Here is a 14,822-nt window from a genome sequence, read left to right as displayed (position 1 = left end):
TCACGAAGGCTTTCAGGTTTCCTTCTAACAAGAACGATCAGCACCATATCTGCATTCAAACATAGTCGTGGCAGCCGATTAAGTACGTTACTCATGCATGAGCATGTGATTAATAAAATTAACAAGCAAAACATAGGCCGTCAAGGATGTGTGAACATGTAGTTGTCCTTTACCAGGAGTAAGAATGTCAAGCAATTAAGAACCTGATGGCGACAACAGCTGACTAGAGTGAGCGTGAACATTGTAAGCATATTGCTGCGAACCATATATTGGGTTTGTTTGTTTATGGTCTTTTTACTGCCCGGCTGCGCCCGTCTATGTTATCTGTGTCGCAAGCGAAGCGCATGTTCCATTCTTTATTTTTATGCCTCACGTACGGGTTATCTAATACGGGTAAGGAGAGCGTTTTGCCCTAACATCACTGGCCTGGATTAATCTTCTTTGATCTACAATGTTCTGGATGTAAATCGACGGTTCGAGAAACACTCGCGCCGAAAGATAGAAGCCTGAAGAGCAGTCGCCGCGGTATTCGATTCGCCGACACTCGCCCACGCACGTCACTTTGTTGACTGCTGCTTCGCCGCCTGTGTAATTTTTGAGTTGTTAGGGGAGCATAAGTTGCTCCAATCAACTTGTTTTCCTTGAAGACAACTGTGCCGTCTTTGGCTACGTGACAATCATATTGTACTTCAGTTTCGTATATTTGGTTGTACGCATACTTGCTATGCTGCATTTCTTCATTCGCGTGTGATATCTTGTGCTTTTCTGCCTTTTGTAGTTATTTATATGATCTAGCTATCGGAATTCAGTTGTTTTTTCTGTTGCTGCACTGCAAACTTATACGGGAAGTTCGAAGTGCCGTAATGTGCGGTTGTTTCGCGGCTCTCGGGCCTAGTGAAGTTGTTGCAGCGTCTTCGCAGAGGGGCCCCATATTCCATCCAATGTTGACATAAACTTATTTGAATTGATTCGATTTCTGTGGGGTAGAATTTGGTAAGTTCAAAGACAATATGAGAGAAACGTGGTACCTTTTTTGGTGATGTCCACGAGATGCCTGAGACAAAATTAGTTTATTTATTTATTTATTTATTTATTTATTTATTTATTTATTTATTTATTTATTTATTTATTTATTTATTTATTTATTTATTTATTTATTTATTTAACATACTTTCAAGGCCCGAAGGCATTACAGAAAGGAGTGGGTGAACAAACATACTCAAAAAATTTTGCAAGGTACAGGTACAAAGAAATCTTTCAACACGGCGTTTCATGAATGATGGTTTTGGATGTCTTGGTATCCAGGATGGTGGCGATGGTGGCGGGAAGGTGGTTCCATTCTTTGCTTGTGCTTGGGATGAATGAATGCTACAAAGTTTAGTACGGGAAGACGGCACACCAACTTTGAAACGGTGGTCAACGCGAGATGAAATGTATGACGGTGGGGTGATAAGCTGTTCTTTCAAGAAAGGGTTGTGGTGGTATAACTATCTAAAGTTTGGGTTTGGGCTAGTTGGTTCATAATTAAACTGTGAAACATGCGCTTTAAACGAGGACAGCGAGAGAAGAAGACAGAGCGCTCGTATCTGTGTCTTCTTCTCTCGCTGTCCTCGTTTAAAGCACTGTTTCAAAGTTTAATTGTGGTTGTATATTTTATGAAAAAGTGAAAGGCGGAAGCATCTACGACGGAAAGAAAGTACTGGCAATTTAAGTGTTGATTTCATTGAAGCCACGCTAGCATATCGGGAGTAGTTGGATAAGATAAAATGTGTTGCGCGATTTTGGACGGCTTCAATGCTGCTAACGAGGGTGATGTTAGACGGGTCCCAAATGGCGCATGCGTATTCTAGTTTGTAGCGAACTAATGTTTTGTAGAGTGCTAGCTTCAGTGATGATGGCGCAGACGAGAAATTCCGACGCAAGTAGCCCAACATGAGGTTAGCATTGCTGCATATAATATCGACAGTTGATGATTGTAGGGTTTTAACGCGCTGACGCAGCGCAGGCGATGAGGCGCGCCGTAGTGGAGGGCTCCGGATTAATTTTGACCACCTGGGGATCTTTAACGAAATCTCGTACACACGGGCGTTTTTGCTTGTCGCCTCCATCAGAAAAGCGGCCGCCGCGGCCGGGAATCGAACCCGCGACCTCGTGCTCAGCAGCGCAACGCCTTAGCCACTGAGCCACCGCGGCGGGTCATAATATCGACATGCATGTGCCAGGTTAGGTTGCTGGTGATGTTTAGTCCAAGATATTTGTGAGATGAGACAACTGAGAGAGGGCTATCATTGAGTAGATATGAATTCAGATTAGTAGCATTAGTACGCTGCGATACATGCATTCATTTACATTTGGTTAAGTTAAGTTTCATACACCACTTGTTACACCACGATAGAACGTTATCCAAGTCTTGTTGTAGTTTGTTAGAATCACTTGAGTCAGTAATTTTACGATATAGAACGCAGTCATCAGCGAAAAGTCGAATAGTTGAAAATATCACACAGAAGCAAAATCATTAATATAGACAAGAAAAAGTAGAGGACCGACAACCGATCCTTGCGGCATGCCTGATGTTACCGCAAGGGGTGCAGAGGACGAGTTGTTAGCAATTACGTATTGGGTTCTATTAGCGAGGAAGTTTTTAATCCAGCCTAGTACTAGCGGGTCAATGTTAAGAGAACTAAGTTTATGAATTAGTAGGTTTTGGGAACCGCTATCAAAGGCCTTAGCGAAGTCGATAAAAATGCAATCAGTGTCAAATCCTAGGTCAGTGTCAGAAAACAGGTCGTTAGTAAAGCAAGCTAGTTAAGAAACACTTTGAGATGTGTGAAGCGGTTCCAGGTCCCCTGTGGTGCTGAGGTCGTCATCATTCAGATGTCCATCTGAGTTAAAAAAGGGTATTACGGTACTTTCCCTGCAAAACCACCAGGTTAGGGTTGAATGAGGTTTAGAGACCTGGCATGTACTTGAAATTAGAGGGCGAATATCCATTCGTAACATGTCGTAAGCAGGAATATTCACTAATGCGTAGGTCTGGGGTAATTACTTCTAATTATAAGGCGTATACAGTTAGGCGGGAGAGGATTCAACTTTATTTGCACCCCAATTTTGGACCAATGGCGATAGTGGGTCTTCTCAGTCACGAAGTCCCTAGGCTGTCTCTGCCTGGTGAGCCCTTTAGAGAAGCCTAAGCTGGTCGCTGGGGTCCGGGGTGGCTAGCATGGCTTCCCTCTGCTCATGGTTGGAAGAGGGGATGGGGGTAAGGCTGGAGTGTGGGAGCACGCCCAGATCATGTGGTAGAGTGTGCATGGCAGGGGACGGTACTTGCAGGCGGCGGAGTAAGAGATGGGTGGATGGCGTGGAGGACGGTGCTGTGTGGGCATGTATTGGCTTGGAGGCGGCGGTAGGTGGTGGCTTCTTCCTCACTCAACTTGTCGTGGGGCGGGGGAAGGTTGCGCAGTTTAAGGCGGTACTGTTGGAGGATATTTTTATTTTAAGTAGCACAGTTGTAGTGTTCTTAGGGTGACGGGTAAATGTTGGGAGAACGCATGGTAGATATGCGCGCGGGAAGCAGCATGAACCATCTCATCCCCCGCACGAGACTCGTGTCCTATGGCGAACTAGAATATGGCTAGTGTGTTCAGGAGCCAGGCCGGCGGGAAGCCGCCGCTTTCGCGCAAGCGCTACCGGTAGAAATACCGGCGTGCGTGGTGCGCATATGAACTAGCCCGTCGCACTAACCAGTTTGCGGCTTTAGTGACCCTAGATGTAGCAAAAGCTTTTGATGATAGCATGGAATACCCTTGTTTTTGTCCCCGTTACAAGTCTTAAAGTTCCCAAGGTACATTATAGCTTGGATTTGTGAATATTCTGAGAGACAGGCAGTTCAGTAGTGTAAAATTTACTGTTACTTCCTCACAGCGGCCACAGTCTATAGGTGTACCACAAGGGGCGGTCCTTTCCCCTGTTCTTTTTAACATCCTTATAAGCGCTATTCCGGTGGTTTCTGGTGTCGCTCATATATCTATGCGGACGATATTGTGCTTTTTTTGCATCAGCTACTGACATTAAAGCACTTTACGCATTAATGCAGCCATATCTGAACATTATTGCATCCTGGTTGGACAGTATTTGTCTTTCTATGAATGTCAACAAATGTTCCTTATTAGTTTTTTTCCAATCTCAACCCCTGTTAACATTACTCTCAGTTACCGACAGTGCATAATTTTTCAGGTTCCTTCTTTAAAGTATATTGGGATAATATACACCAGTGACCTTGACTGAACCCCACATATAGCCGTCATAGATGCCAAAGGTGCACGTGCTGTTGGGATATTAGGCGTCAGTCATAGAAACAAGGGTATGCACAGAGAGACCCTCCTTATGATATACAGAATGTATGTTCGCCCTATTTTAGAGTTTGGGTGTGTGCTATTCGCTGGGTCCACGGGGTATAAGCTACATCATCTGGTTCTTCTGGAGCGCCAGACTGTTCTCTGCTGCTTAAGGTTACCTAAGTAGTAGTAGTAGTAGTAGTAGTAAAATTTATTGGAGCCGGAAAAGACGGCGGCACCTTTAAGTGCCGGACGGGCGGTTCCCTGTTCACGGGACCCGTATGCAGCCAGCAGCTCCCGGCCCCTGGCCGCTAGCGCAAGTTGAGTCCGCGGGGCGGGGCTGGCATGCAAGGTCTCCCATCGCTCGTGGAGTGGGGGTGGGGGGTTGCGGAGGGGGGTTGTGGGTAGAGGTGCCTGGGGTTTAGTGCACTCTGCGATTATGTGTGCATGAGTGCCAGTGTTGTTATTGCAGAATGGACACGTGTCCTCTTCTTTCTCCGGATACATTCTATGTAACAGGACGGGATGCGTGAGCGACCCCGCCTGTAGTCTCCTGAGTATTGTTTGCTGGTCCCTAGTCAGGGAGAGAATGCAGCTAATGCAGTAGTTTACTTGGAAGCGGGCGTTCCTCCTCTGCCTAATAGGTTCCGGATACTTACTGTGGAAACTTTTCTGAGAGCTTATAGATCTGGGGTGAACAAGGAGCAGTTTATCTTTATTGCTGAACCAGGTGTGTTTCTGGTGCACCAATGGCCAAGGTCCTTATGCCCGCAAGGGTTTTTGGTACAGAGCTTCCTTTATCCACTGGGTGTAGCAATAAATCAGGTTATTCCATATCTTGACAGGAGTTCAATCCATATCTTGACAGGAGTTCCATATCTTGACAGGAGATCAATTTCCGGAACATTTTCCCAAAAATGCTAAACTGTTACCAGCCCGACTGCTCAATCGAACATGCGTCGCGTTTAGGTGGTTGGGAAATTATCTCTTGGTGTAGCTGCAGGAGGACATCCTGGGTGGACAGTTTAGGTCTAAACCCTAGAACTGTGGCGGGAAAGGCCTCCGTGATCGTGATATGAGCGGTTAGTCTGTTAAGGATTACATGTTCTAGTACCTTGCCCATACACGAAGTGAGAGATATGGGGCGAAGGTGTGCGATGGTAAGAGGTTTGCCTGGCTTAGGAATTAAAGTTATTGAGGCACATTTCCATGCTGGGGGAAGGGTGCCTTGAATCCAGTAATAATTAAAGTAAGCAGTTAGGGCCGTAATAGAAGGGTCGTCTAGGTTGCGAAGAAGTTTGTTGGTCACGCCATCTGCACCGGGTGCGGATCCTGGCCGAATCAGTAGGAGGGTGCTTCTCACTTCTGCTTCCGTGATGGGTGCGTCCAGTGTTTCGTTAGGCGAGCCGCGGTATGACGCCAGTGGAATCGACGGACCTTTGGGGATGCAATGCGTGCTCAATGTGTGCAGGAGCTTTTCGTTATCCCCCGAGAATTTCTGTAATATAACAGTGAGGCGGTTGCATTGTTGCGTCTTAGAGCCCGTCGGATCTAGAAGATGCCTTAAGAGGGACCAAGTGCGTTTCATGCCTAGTGTGCCTTTAATGCCGTCACAAATCTCAAACCATCGGTTACGGGTAACCTCAGCCGAGTATCCGAGAATTTCCGCTTCAAGACGAGCTACCCTAAGCCGAAGTTTTCTATTCTTTTTTTCTATGTTTTTCATTCTATGTTTTTCTATGTTTCTATGTTTCTATGTTTCTACCTTCTATGTTTCTATGTTCTTTCTATGTTTTTCCTTCCGCCATCGGCGCTGTATGCCGCAGTACGCTGCCCAAAGATGTTTTAGGTGTGGTTCGACCGTTTGCGCCGGTATGCATGGATTAAGGAGAGTACTAATTTGTCGGATATCAGCTACCATTTGCTGGACCCAGCGCTCGAGACCTAGCGGTGAGATTTCTGGGTCATCAAAGCGATCTGAGAGACAGGTGTATTGACTGAGAGTTGGTGTATTGACATGATGTAATAAAAATGCGCATATAAGGACGGGACAAGTGAAGGGAGACAACACTGGGTCGTCATGACCACGGCGCACTTCTCGGAATTTGTCCCAGTTGGGTAAGTGGTCCTGCGGAGACGAGTATGAGAGTGTTTGCTTAAAGGTGCCATGAAGAGAAAATACAGCTTCGTTTAATTTGAAAGAACTACAATTCAGTATCTCACTCAGCTCCATTACAGCCACAAAAGATGTTTTAACGAAAAAAAAATCAAGAAGTATTTAAAAACTTTCAAATTTTGCACCACAGTGACGTGTTATGAGCAAGAATGACGTCATACGGGCCAACAATAAAACATAATTTTCAGTGCGTTAACTGCACGTTAGCATTCAAGTGATGCGGTCAAATGGAACTAGAGGCCCCATTACAGACGTCCAGTCATGTGTCGTCGCGACAGGTCGGTTAGGCGGCCGCCAATCGCACAAACAAGGTTCTGTGACGTCATATAAAGGTTGCGGGAGACTGGCTAGGGGGTCGCGACTGCTTCACACGTTTTCTTTAATATCTCCGTTATTTGTTCGAAGATTGCGATGATATTCGTATCATTGTTATCGGGACTAAGCAGTCTTTCTAATAAACCCAACTTGTATTTTGTCTTCAAGGCTCCTTTAAGGTCAACGCGGTTTGAATGATGAAATGATCGCTGCCTAGTGTGTAGGTCAGGTTGGCCCAGGCTGTCTGAGGTGCGTTCAACGTGAGCGTGAGGTCCGGGGAGGAGTCCCTCTGAACGCTGTTACCCATACGAGTTGGGGTCAGCGGGTCCGATCCAATCACAAAGCGGTGTGCCTGTATATGATCCCAGAGGCGCCCCCTTTGCGGGTGCTGTGGGGATACCCCAGGCGGTACGTGGCGCATTGAAATCCCCCGTGACAAGGAGTGCGTGGGGACCGGCCTCACGATTTGCTAAGGAGAGTAATTGGTCGAATGAGTGGTTGACTGATCTGGGAGAGCTATAAAGGTTTAGTATGTACAGTTTGATGTCACCACGTTGCGGAGGGTATACCACCACTAAATCGTGAGGGATCTTGATGCTGTCAAATTGTTTGCGCTCTGCAGAAACGTTGCGATGCACCAAAACGGCAGTGGTTAAATCGCGCGTTCCTTGCATGATAGGCCTTGTAGCCGGCAAGCGAGACTTTTGTATCTGCTTCCTGAAGAGTGATTACAATGGGGGGAGTTTCTTGGGCCTACAGGAAGGTCTGTAAGGCGCATCGCTTGTTACGATCCCCCCTACAGTTCCACTGCCAGATCCGGAGAGTATCCGTTTTACATTTCGTCGGTGAGTGCATCGGAATCCGGAGACATGTCAGTGGCGTGCGCGGACTTCTGACCAGGCTCCACATTCTAGTGAGTAGGTTCTAGGGGTTCATCTTTGAGCAAACGGATGTCCACTCCTGCTTAGCCAATTCGCACATGTTCCGCTGAATGCGCTTCTGCACACGTCTGGATGCTCGAATGTCTTCAGGTGCCAATGTTTTACGCGCTCATCTTTCTGCTTTCAAACTATGCGTCGGCGACAGAGTATAACTTCGGCAATATGAGGGTCTTCGTGCTCGTTTTGCGTGCCCTAGCCATCGTGCTTACAAAGTCGATTGATTGTAGGGTTTAACGCGCCGACGCAACGCAGGTGATGAGGCGCGCCGTAGTGGAGGGCTCCGGATTAATTTTGACCACCTGGGGATCTTTAACGCGCGCCGAAATCTCGTACGCACGGGCGTTTTTGCTTTTCGCCTTCATCAGAAAAGCGGCAGCCGCGGCTGGGAATCGAACCCGCGTCGTGCTTACAAAGTCATTGTAGGACAATGCTGAGCCCACGTCTTCTTGGACTGTTGTGGTAAAAACATCCCAGTTTGACAATCGGACGACCACCTGTAAGTATAGGAGGTGGTCGCTGCCGTGATATTCAATGTCCACACACAAGCTTATTCTGGAAATCAGTACGGAGGAAACCCCGGTGATGTCCAGAGCACTTGAAACGCCTTTGCGGAAAAAAGTTGGTTTCCCGGTATTCAGTACAGCCATACCGTGCTGGTAAGCAATTTATTAAGCGCTGTGCTTTAATTATTGTTTTACGGCTACCCCATGACGGGTGATGCGCATTGAAATCTGCACTGAGTATATGCGGAGGCGGCGTAGCATGAAGGATGCTTTCCAAACGGTCCCTATCTAACGCTTTTTGGGGAAAGACAAACCTTCGCTTTGCACAGTGGCTGCAACGTATCCGTTCACGGCACTTGGCGTCAAATTATGGTGTACTAGTGGTGAGAACATTTCATAAAGCTAAAAGTACTCTTGTTGAAGGCACGTCAGTTTTGGAAAGCAAGACTGTGTACACTGGAAGGCGTACGCCTTCAGACAGACGTGATTCTGAGGTTGCGACCACAGGGAAACGATGCTTGTTTGCTTGTTTACAAATATTCGGAAATCTGGCAGTCGCGACTTCAGCCCACCCGCATTCCATTGAAATATTGTAGTTGCATTGCGAATTTGTTGCATTTTAGAAGTACTGGCTGGAGCCATAACCCCTGCAACCACTAAGTGATGAAGCGAACTACAGAGTCGATAAGTGTCATAACGGTTTCATCCTCTGGCAAAGACAATCCGTTCAGAACCGTTCAGCTCGTTTTATTTGTTCTAATTACTCCCGTACTGCGAGCGTATCCCAAATGAAATCTAACCTTGAACTACCAGATTTAACTGTCCGGAGGCAATTGGCACGACTTCACCTTTTTCATAAGATATTCTTTCACAACTCATCAATGAGGCGAGACCTTATTTCAGAACCATCATACCGCTCATCACGCATTGATCATCAGCATAAGGTTGCAAATTCCTTTTTGCCATACAAAATCATTTTCAGCTGCCTTAACTTGTGCAGAATGGAACCACCACCCTCTTCCATCGTAACCATCCAAGGCCCTTCATTGTTTAAAAATGCCATTACTCTGCACTTTTTGTAACAATTCTGCAGTGTTAGTTTTCTGTTGTGTTTGGTTTGCTTTTGTACATATCCGTTCTTTTTGTAGTTTATTTCTATTGTTGTTCTTTTCGCTTCGTCCTTTTTTTACTTGTATTTTATTCTCTTTTTTTTCCTTTGCGTGTTATAAAATACTGTTACTCACACCCTCTGTAACACCCTATGGGCCTTGAGGGTATTCCAATAAATAAATAAATAAATATTGTACGCATGGCCCCCGCAATAAAGAGTATTAAGGAGCTCAGTTTCCCGAAACCTTGTTGATTTGAGGTGTCTGACTGACTTTTAACACGTGCACAATGTGGCGATTTCGAAAGTCCGGCATCACGGGTCTGTCTCGGCGTAGGAACAGTGGCTAGTTGTGTTGTAGACGAGGTTAGAACTGCGGCTGGGGGTGCAACCGAGGGTACAACTGGAGATGAATGCGCCGTCGTATCTGGCGGTGCGGCTCTGGCTTCAAAAGGAGGCTTGGGTGTTGTTGCTCCCGTGTGGACTTTCTCTGACTTCCCGCGCTCACAGAGAGGTAAAGGTGGGAAATCCTTGTCCACATCGACGGGAGTGTATCCATCGGGCGTTTTCTTATTCCTCTTCGGCGTATCGTTTGTTGTTGTGCCCCAGTGGTGTTGCACAATCGTCTTGGCTGATTTATAATCAGTTTTATTGGCCACCTTGACCCTTGTGATAGCATTCTCTTCACGACGAACTGGGCAGTTGATGGATGTCGACTCGTGCTGCTGAGTACAGTTGGCACAGCGAGGATCCTTAACCCCACAAGCAGAACGATCATGGCTTTCTGCACGTCTGGCGTAGCGCAAGGAAAGTGTGCATGCCGCAGCCACATGGCCGAAACGTTGACATTTCAAGCACTGTCTGGGAGTTTCATTGTATTAGAACACACGGTACAGTGTGTAACCTATGATGGCGTGCTCCGGCGTAGTTTCAGTAGCAGACGCAATCAGCACGCTTCATGATTTTTTACCTAATCTGCGGATTGAGCGAATGCAACCCTTTGACGCAAAGCGTCGGCGATTTCGGAGTCTGTGGCACCCCTAATCACGCCCATACCGCCATTTCTGGGGTGAGGCTCATAAGCGTGAACTTCAACCTTTGCGATGCTAGTAATCTTTAACAGACGCTCCGTGAAAAATTTTCTGTGTATCAACAGCTAATAAGTTCAGTCTGTGATTTGGCCTTACTTGGAGCACACCACCACAAGCCACCAACGCGCCTTTCAGACTGAAACGGGTAATGAGTCCTGATGGGTGTGTTGGCTTTGCAATCCCAATAAGACCACTTCCTGGAGGATTTGAAGCTGCGTCGTTGTCTCCGACTGGCTGACGTTGTGAAGAATTCCGACGGCGCTTTTGCGGCAGCGGACAGAATTTGTCAGATTTTTCAGAGTCCGAGATGATTTCATTGTCTACTGGTGGAAAAACGGTGCATGATGCTTCTGGTATACCTGCTGTTTTGCATCAGGTGACGTTTGATTCGAAGATGCAGTGGTCACAACTGACGTTACTTGACAAAGAGATAACGGTAGCCCACTGGACTCGCAAATTCGGCTGATAGGAGCGCACGCAGACGGTTGCACTGGAAGAGCTTGTAGCAGTGACGCGGCAGCCATTGCAGGCGGGGGGCCATGTTCAGCAGTCGATTATTAACATCTTTATCCCATCCCATCTTTAAGGCAAGATGCCACCTCTGGCTCTACCCCTCGACCCTACATACAATTTCATCCTATTAACCAACAGGCTCATATCTGGCGCCGGCTAGATACCGGTACTTACTTTAACCACACGGTTCTCTCCCACATTTCTCCATCTCTCTTCCAACACGACTGCCATACTATCACTAACGTCCCTATCACTAACTACCACTTTGTGCACACATTCCCAAACAACCCTAAACCCATCCTCAACCCATCACCCGAGCAGTGACTGCGAGTCTGCGCTTACCAGCGCTGACCTGCTCGGCTCCGGAGCAGCAAGCTCTGGTCGACCGTGCACTGAAATCAGCGCTGGCTCGCGGCCTCCTGGGCGGAGAGGCTGACCACTTCTCCAGTCCACTCTTACCCCTCTCACTTTTGGAATCAATAAACGTTTACTACTACTGCCACTACTACTGCATATGGCTGAGGGATGACAAGCGGAAGCAGCAAGCACGCAAGACGCGTCAAAACTCCCGCTCTCAAGGCAGCACATTTGTCTGCCATATTTTTTGTTTTTATAAGACCAGGGGCGTGAAGTTTTGGAATTTGAGCAATTGAAAATTGAGCGTGCTTTATATGACAAGCATCACAAGAATTAAGCGAATGGACCTGCGTATGGGAGAAGAAAAAACTTTCAAGTAGGAGACATTGTCATCGTCATCACGTTTGCGTGGAGTCAGTAGTATTAACTCTATGTTGCGTGGATTGCACGGCGTTCTTGCGTTCCCGGCGTTTAGGTTTCTCGTGAGCTAAAATTTAGCTTGTAACTCAGCGGGCCATCAGTGCTTCAGGCTACGGGAAATGTGCTGCTAACCTGTGCGTGCGGCTGACATCGAAACGTTCGGCCCAAGGTTGGACCCAGCATGAGCCGGGAGAAGAAAGTGAAGCGGTCGAAAACTGACATGCCGGTAAGCTCACTTTGCCTGCCTCGTGAAGTTCACAAGCCTGTGTTATTTCGTCAGAGTTCACGTTCCTACGTTGTACGTACGTTGATAAATGCCTGCATTGTCGGCTGTAAAACGTACCTTGCGAGGATTTTTGTGTGTGCTTATGTATCGCCTTGTCTCGTGATCACTAAGCAGAAACGATTGGTGCCGGGCGTCTCGAAGACGCTGGGTAAAGAGTCATGGCTTTACGTGACAAGCGGCTTTACGTGACATGCCTTGGGTATAGACTCCTCGATCCCGACTAAATACGGATTCTCGCTTTTTCGGCGGTTGTCAGTGAATGTAACTTGGTGGTTTCCTATTACCCGCGGATTTCGTTTCTCGTGCCGTAATTTATCTCAAACGACCCGTGAAATGCCGTGATCGTGGCTACGGGGGGCTCAAGAAAGTATGCGATTGAATTTGTGCCTGTTTGCTATTCGGTTGAACAGTAAGCGAGACCTGGGCGAAGCGGTTTAAGGCCGGGAAGATGCATTGCTTTAAGACGGGTCTATGTTGTTAGAAGTTGTGCTTCACTTCTCGTAACTGTTTTGTGGAAACCGTGAATCAAAGTTCTACACGTCCACCTACTTTTGCTTCAGTCACTTTTCCTTCGCAACCTTGTTATGCAGACGTTTCGAGGGTTGTGTAGGGCAACAGTCAGCTTCGTAGCTCGCAAGGGGTGATATGGTAACCAATTCAGAGTCTTTGTATCGTCCTTGAGGTGTCTATTACGCGGTGATGAAAGGTAGGGTAGCTGCATGTCAAAAGTCAAGTGCAGGGCACCAAAAATCCACTATTGTGACGTTGGCTGCAATCCTGTCTTCACGGGGTGTGATGTGCACTAATGATTGCAACTGCTTCAGAGGAGGAAAGGTCGTCTGCTTCGTTGGGTCATTTAAAGTGAATTGTTGCATGAAGTTGCAGTATTGTAAACTAAGCCATTCCAATTTTGTGGTTTTTCTCATTTGCTTAAGAAAGGCGTAGTCGGAAGAATTTCTTTTGTAGGTGTTACAAAATGTGATCTGGTTGGTTGGAAGACGACGACACCGAAGTGAAGATGAGCAGCGACCGCACGAGAAGCGAGGCTCAAGACATCTTCTTCATCAAGCGAATAACGCTAGCCGCTCGAACGTCGTCAATAAAGCGGCGTCCTCTTACCCTCGCTTGCTTCCTGGTTTTCAACAATTGGGTGCCGTGACCAGGATGAAAGGATTACACCGTTGGAGATCCCTACCGAAGAAGCAGGCCCATTGAAGAGGACACAACGGTCACAAACGGCGCATCGAATCAGCTCCCGCCAGAACCATTTCTACGTGCCGAGCCCCATCATGGATCGTCCGAAACGGAAGCGTAATGTGCTTCGCGCCTCGACTACAAGGGTCATCAGCGAGATGAAGTCCATGATGGAGGTGACTCCACTACCGACCGGTGAGCTGGCTGAGCAACTTCATATGCTTAAACGGAAAGAGGCTGCTTTAACTGAACTAGACAAAGAGATAGAGGACCTCGTTACCGATGACGAACTAGACGATGAACTGGCAACTGTAGAAGATTACAGAGATTCTATTGCACGCATGGTCTTCCGCGCTGAAAGACATCTTCCAGCCACATGCACTCTAACGACTAACGGTGTGGTACAGGCCGCAACGTCACCACAAGAACGAGTTCAAGTTAAATTGCCCAAACTTGAGATCCAACCTTTTGACGGATAATTCATACGGTGGCCAGCATTTTGGGACCAGTTCGAGTCAACGATACATAAGAACCTGTGCCTAACAGACGTTGACAAATTCAAGTATCTTCGCAGTTACCTGAAGGGGAAAGTGCAAGGCGTAATCAGCGGATTGCCTACAACTAACGACAGCTACCCCTTAGCCATCGAACTGTTGCGGCAACGTTTTGGAAACAAAACCCTCATAATTAACGACCACATGAGCAAACTGCTAAACCTCCCGAAAGTGACTTCCTGCGAAGACTTGAACGACCTTCAGACGCTTCATGAATGTGTACACACATATGTCAGATCACTTAAGAACCTCGGAGTACATATTGAGTCGTACGGCATTATGTTGAAGACTGCACTATTGCAGAAGTTGCCCTATGAGATCGTGCTCAGGGTCAACCAGTTAACGTTAACGACGCCACAAGCACAGGGAAAAGAACAGGCTGGTGAAGTATCGAAGTTACTTGAACTTTTGAACCTGGAAGTGCGAAGTCGGGAGATCACTTCACTAATGACGGGATCAGACATGCCTGCCAGAACAAAACCACACCGGAACCAGGTCAAAGAAAACATGCAAGGTTCTTCTTCCGCACTAACGTTAACGATATCCCGCCATAGATGTCTTCTCTGCGAATCGAACGACCACCTCACAGAAGCGCTCAAATTACATTAGAAGAAAAGAAAGCGAAATTGCGAAAACAAGGTTGTTGCTTTCGCTGCGCCAGGCACTTTCACCGCGCCAAGAACTGCAAAAATGCAAGAAGCCTCTCATGTCGGAATTGCAAAGGACACCACATAACTTCCTTGTGCGATCCAAATTGGAAACGACCAACACTAGATAAACTGACGACTATGTCCACATCGACGGCTGAATCAGAGACGTCCCAGGAAACGGCTTTTGGGTTTAAAGTGCCTGGAGACGCGAAATTTTTAAAAGAAGGGACATGTTCGCACGTAGCAACTGAAGAGCCAGTGTTTGATCAGGAAAAGGCTTCTTGGGAGGTGGATCAACCAAGAACTACAGACAAAGGAGGATGTTCCAAAGAATGTCCACGGGCCTCACAAGTCCTCACCGAAAACGAACGAAAAGCAGA

At 47.1% G+C, this 14,822-nt stretch overlaps 1 protein-coding gene across 5 annotated transcripts in view; it reads left to right on the top strand.

Annotated features, from left to right (window-relative positions):
• The first annotated feature begins 11,762 nt into the window (after nt 1-11,762).
• Nucleotides 11,763-14,822, top strand: part of Thoc5 (THO complex subunit 5) — a 72,719-nt gene continuing 69,659 nt past the window's right edge. For 3 of the 5 annotated variants that reach the window (XM_077679499.1, XM_077679498.1, XM_077679497.1), the window contains exon 1: nt 11,763-11,984. In XM_077679499.1, the coding sequence (XP_077535625.1) occupies nt 11,940-11,984 (45 nt within the window). In that variant the 5' untranslated portion in view covers nt 11,763-11,939. The remainder of the gene's footprint in view (nt 11,985-14,822) is intronic. The other 2 variants (XM_077679502.1, XM_077679501.1) reach the window with 1 other exon arrangement.

Source organism: Haemaphysalis longicornis, unplaced genomic scaffold (genome assembly GCF_048455015.1).
Source record: "Haemaphysalis longicornis isolate Haplotype H1 unplaced genomic scaffold, Haemaphysalis longicornis Haplotype H1 scaffold_7, whole genome shotgun sequence".
Lineage (NCBI taxonomy): Eukaryota > Metazoa > Arthropoda > Arachnida > Ixodida > Ixodidae > Haemaphysalis > Haemaphysalis longicornis.
The sequence above is the reverse complement of the archived record's forward strand: the minus strand, read 5'-3'. Positions and strand labels throughout refer to the sequence as shown.